This window comes from Centruroides sculpturatus, unplaced genomic scaffold, assembly GCF_000671375.1.
Source record: "Centruroides sculpturatus isolate CEXI.00-Female unplaced genomic scaffold, Cexi_2.0 scaffold772, whole genome shotgun sequence".
NCBI lineage: Eukaryota > Metazoa > Arthropoda > Arachnida > Scorpiones > Buthidae > Centruroides > Centruroides sculpturatus.
The window spans coordinates 56,067-62,066 of record NW_019384993.1 but is presented as its reverse complement, the minus strand read 5'-3'; the positions used below and the strand labels follow the sequence as shown (position 1 = coordinate 62,066).

Below are 6,000 nucleotides of genomic sequence, written 5' to 3'. Positions count from 1 at the left end.
TCATTTTGTTTTTACGTTGCTTATAATTGTTTTCGTTACAATTAAAGAAATATTAGAATGTTTAGAAAAAGTATGTGGGATTATTCATAAATGATCTAATTTTAACGTCATAAAATACATCCAAATATTAATATTTACACCAGTGTGTGTAATAATGCAAGCACAAACGGGCAGACGGCCCTGGAAATAAAATAATTGAACACAGGCATGCACAGGTTGGAGGCTTGTGCGTCTAAGCAATGGAAATGTCCATGGAAAGTTTTCCGGTTTTTTTTCCTATGAAATATGTAATTAGTTTTCACTTTTCCATAAAAGTAATTCCGAAAGGTATTCATTCCTATGGCAGATTGCCCATTTATTGCGTTGCTTTATTTAATCGACAGAATGTATTCCTCAGAGAAAAGTGATCATTTTTTCATTTTATTGACTATTCTTTGTCTCATTTGAAGATGTCGTGCCTCGTTCTTTTTCATCTGATGATATTCCTCAATGAAATCCTGGTCGAACCCACATGAAATTTAGAAAATAATGTTTGTATTTATTCATATATATATGACTATACAATGAACAAGTTATAACTATATTGCTTATATATACATACACACGACAGTAGCGAACAACTAAATAAATACTGTATATGTACAAGGATATAATGTATACATATGTAATAGTAAAAACTTTTTTTTAAGTAGACTCAAACGCAACTAACATTTCTTAATACTCAAATTACTTTGCCACGTTTTGACATTATTTTTATAGATATAAAATAACTTTCTGGAGAAAAGACAATTAATTAATTAAATTTTTATCTTCTCTTTATCATATTTTAATTGAATTTATTTTATATATTTTAAATAAATTTATTGCAAACAAAAATGTATAGCTCAAAATTCAATTAGTTCATTTTGGAAACTATTACATAAATTTATTTTTTACCCAGCAATTTAGAAAAATAATTCTTAGTGACAAGAAATTTCCTTTACTATTCATTGATTTTTTGTATTAAACAAAGTAGAATTTTAAATGACAATTGGCAATAAATTAAGACAAGGCAATTACTAGAATTAATAAAAAATAAGAAACTGATAAAGAATTGTGGTTAATTCAGAATCAGTGGAGAGACACTCAGATGAAAACATATTAAACTGGTTAAGGTATCTTCCTTTAATCTGTGAATTAATGTACAAAAGTCTTTACATAGCAGTAGGACGAGCGTCCGCACGTGTCGACAGACAGTAGTTCTAACAAAGGAACAGGTTAAGACAAAGGGTCATAAAACCTTTTGTTTGGTTATTGGGTAGGTCCCTCTAGTGGGTCAAATTGGTATGCGTCGAGAGTATCGACAAGAATTAATTGCATGTTAATTACTTTCACTTTGTTGTTTTTTCTTGATTGTATTGACAATTTCTAATCCGAAAACAAATATCGTATCGAATTGAAAACCTTCATTTCACCTTCACTTTCATACAAACAAAATTTACTTTTTCAACTTTTAACTTTCCTCGTGATAAGTCTGATTTTAATTTTCAAACTATACAATAATTTTTGTAAATATTCAATTCTCCTCACACACAAAGCAAATTCAAATAAAACATGTTCAGAAAATAATCGAAATATAATCAATTATTCAGTTTGAGTATATTTTATTTTAAAATTCATATTACACTTTTTAACAACATGTTTTTCAATTAGTTGAAATAAATGAATTATTTATATACGAAAATGAACTTTTATAATATTTAAAGAGGATTTTTTCCCTCTGTGAAACTTTGTAAGCGATATTTGTTGAGGAATGAAGTTTCTGTACCTTGGTTGGAAGTTTCGGTTGAAAGGACTGAGAATCTTTCGTCGATCTTTTTCTGTGATAGTAAAAAGTGGCGAAGTTCGGTCGTTGTCAGCTTGAGGAGGAGAAGGAGTGGTTGACGATGCTTTGCTTCGAACACAAAATAAAACTGCGAAGAAGGCGAACTCGAAACAACCGAAAACGGCCTCGAATCGTAGGAAATCGCCCATATTAACCGTAAGTTTCTTCCAATAGAATTTTGATGTTTGTATCAGCTGACAGGACGTACTAATGAATTAGACGTCCAGATGTTCCTCAAAATTGGATACATTTTTTTATGAAAGTAAGTTCTATCTGCCTTTTTGAAATAAAAGTGACAAATGTGTCCTGTGTTGATAGGGAAAATACCTGAAAGTAGTGAACATGTTATTACTTTAACCCAGTGGTGATATTCGAAATATTTAACAAAGGGTTCGCTAACAGAAAATTTCTCCTTAACAGTTTTTTTTTCGCCCAAATGGTGCACCGGAAGGCTCTAGTTTAGTAGTGTTACAGAGTATAATACATATATTTTAATATATTTTTTAAAAGAATCAAAACCATTGAGAAATGTTACATGTGTTTAACAAGGTTCGGAAAACTTTGAAAATGTTAACAACGGATTCGGCCGAACCTGTGCGAACCCGCTGAATATCACCACTGCTTTAACCTAATCACTATTTGGAAGGAAAGAGTTATAATAATAATTCATGAGCAAGAAATAGTTTGGTTTAATTTAAGGTCTAAATTAAAGCCGTTCTCTATATTTAATAAAACCTTNACCTTTGGAGACATCATTAATATAAATAATTTTTATGGCCGTTGAATAAGAAGTGTTTCTTTCACAAGAAATGTATAAAATTAGTGCTGTATTAGACTTACGGTACCTAATTTACATACTGTACAGATGATAATAAACTGAACTTACTAGCCTAAAATCTCCGTAGCGTGTTGCCAGGTGGCAGAAAGCATATATTTAATTATAATAAAGTTACAATAAATTAAGTTAATATATAATTATATATACAGTACCTAATTTATATATAATTAATATATAATTATATGTACAGTACCTAATTTATATATAATTTATATAATACTGTTCAGAGGATAGAAATCTCTCTGTAGCGTGGCACTACGGACGGCGGGAAAGTATTTCGGCTGTCCGATGACGTTTTACGTAATTATAGGAGTTTTTTTTATTTTTTTACGGTTACCGTCACAATTTTTCGCAGTTTTATAGGAATCGTAATTATAGGGACCGTAATTATAGGGGGGTCGACTGTATATTATTAAATTTATCTTCATTATTGTTATGGTTATAGTTATTTAAGGAGAAATTTTTTTTAGTATCTCTAGGTTTGCAGAAATCTATAACTATTTGGACACATATGTTTCCTAATTTTTATAGTTATAATGCTGAAATTGGTTAAATTCTGTATGGTTCAACTGCCCCCTCCAAAATACTGAGGGTTTGTTTTAAACACTTTTTTCATACAATGCGTATTTCTCGAGATATTTCACAGTATCTGGTTCCTGTATAAAAAATATACTGTAGTTATAACTTCTATAAGAAATGACAGGTGCAGTTAACATTTGTTCATAATTACAGACATTGAAATCTTTTCAGATTATTTCGAATAACTCATTTTAACAAATAATATTTTTATTGTCTTCTCTTCATATTTTGATTAAATTAATTTGTATTAAATGTTTTTTAACAATTTTTTTGAAAATAAAAATCAATGATAATAAAATTCAAAATGTAATCAGTTTATTGTAGAAATATTAAATTAAATTCATTTTCTAAACATTAAGTTAGAAAAAACAATTATTACTAAATGGAATTTTTTTTCTATTAATAGTTGTTCGTATTAAATAAAGAACAAGATAAAACAATTGCAGGAATAAATAAAGTTCAGGAAACTTTACGTAATCAAAGGAAAATAACAGACTCATGAGCAACTAATCACTTTTACTTTTCTGATTTTTTCTTGATTGTTTTGATAAATTATTAATTACCAAAAAAAATCTTACCAAATTCATAACCTTGATTTGTGCATTACTTTTAGAAAACTAAAGTTAGTTTAGTAGCTCTTTTCATTTTACTGACAAACAATACAATAATTGGTATAAATATACAACGAAAAACGAACAATCTATTTCTAACAATAAAAAACTAACAATTTATTTTCAAAAATAAAAAATCAACAATCTATTCTAATTTTCTAAAGTCTAAGAGATTGATACTGGTAGTATCAAAATATTCCAATTGATTATACATAACTTGTGTACATAATAACCATTTTTAATCGTGATCGTGATGGTCAGAATGATGGTGATGAGAATTATCGTGACTACTGTGAGAGCTATGATCGTCATGCCCTTGATGGTGGTCGCTATGATTGTCATGCTCTTGATGGTGGTCACTATGATCGTCATGTCCTTGGTGGTGGTCACTATGATCGTCATGCCCGTGATGGTGGTCACCATGATAGTCGTGTCCTTTGTGAGAGTCGTCGTGTTCGTGAGAACTATCATTGTGATGATGGCTATCATCATGGTGATCTTCGTGACTGTCATGATGATCTTCACGACTATGTACATCGGATCCATAATGATGAGGTCTATGATAACCATGATGGTCGTCGTAATGACCTCCATGATGGTCGTGGTGATGATCGTCATGGTGACCTCCGTGATGATGATCGTCACAATGACAATCATGAAAAGAGCCGTGATAGGACTTTGAATGATCAGAATGTTCAAGACCATCTTCATTCATATGATGCATATCTTTTCCTTCATTCTTTAGTGGCATTCCGAGAAAATTCTTCAATTTATCATTTACTTCCATCTGAAAAAGATGCAGCTGATGCAGATCATGTTTAACGTTTTTATTCATGTCAGAAACCATGCTCCAAAGAGACAACAGATTCTTTTCTAGATTTTCAATCTGAGTTTTCAAGTCCCCTAATGGATCGATGTTACTAAGTCTTTTTTCAAGATCATTTTTTTACATTTATTATTATTATTTAATAGTTTACAAATCACAATCCTTTATACTGTTTAAACAGTATATTTACAAACGTACACGTATACATACATTTGATGGGAATCATAATATCTCCTAATGGGGATCAGTCTTTCCCCGCACCGCTTTCGCATAACGGGGCTTAGATACAATATTCTCTACAGTAACTTATATTATAAATACGATTATACATAACATAATAAAAAAAATAAAAGTAAAAAAATAAATAATAATAAAATAAAATAAATATAATAAAAGAAAAAAAGAAAAAAAACCCACTGAGCAACTTGCTCAGGAAAAATAATTACAATTTAACCCGAGTTACTTTTCTCTGTATGATCTTCTTGAAAAAAGGTAACGAGCTGCCTATACGTTTTTTTGTTTCTGATTAATTGGTACACACTACAGTGCTAGCGTAACCCTTTTTCCAATACAAGCAATGAGAGATAATGTCTTTCAGATGTCCATTCCAAGCAATCATAAATGAGATGGTACAAAGTCTCCATCTCCTCTCCACATACACATTAATTTTGTTCATCCAAATGAAATCTGCTCCTATATTCTCCGAGACCATCGTGTCCCGAAAGACAAATCATAAGTTCACGCTCTCTCCCAAACCACTTAAGATGGGAGAGTCTTTCATCAATATTTGGGAGAAAGTCGAAGGTTTTCCTCCCTTTTATACTATTTGTCCAAATCTGTTGCCATTTTTCTATCATTGTACTTTTTAATGCCCCCTTTCCCCAGGACTGTGGAATTGTGTTAAACACTTTTTCATTACCAGTGGCAGCTTCTTTGGCCAGAAAATCGGCTCGTTCATTCCCATATATACCGACATGCGCTCTGACCCATTTAAAATAAAACTTCTCTATTAGACCATGTTCTCTGAGTTTTGTCTGAATACTAAAGACCTGCTGATGTTTACATTTATGGTTAGTCAGGGCCTGAAGAGCACTGCGACTATCTGTATTAATACAGACACCTTCTTTCCGTTCATGTTTTATACACCATTTAACAGCTTTGTCTATGGCCAATAACTCGGCTTGAAAATTGGAGCAATATGCTTCCAATGTAAATTTGTCACTATGAATTTCTTCATCTATACTAATATTATAAAAGGTAATGTTTGTATGTATGTTAGTTT

General features: G+C 30.8%; 1 protein-coding gene across 1 annotated transcript; it reads right to left on the bottom strand.

Moving 5' to 3' along the window:
• Window positions 1–4,130: 4,130 nt before the first annotated feature.
• On the bottom strand, window positions 4,131–4,739 carry LOC111633047 (histidine-rich glycoprotein-like). The gene has a single exon (XM_023377575.1). It carries the CDS (start codon window positions 4,737–4,739, stop codon window positions 4,131–4,133), a length of 609 nt encoding a protein of 202 aa, XP_023233343.1.
• Between the last annotated feature and the right edge of the window lie 1,261 nt (window positions 4,740–6,000).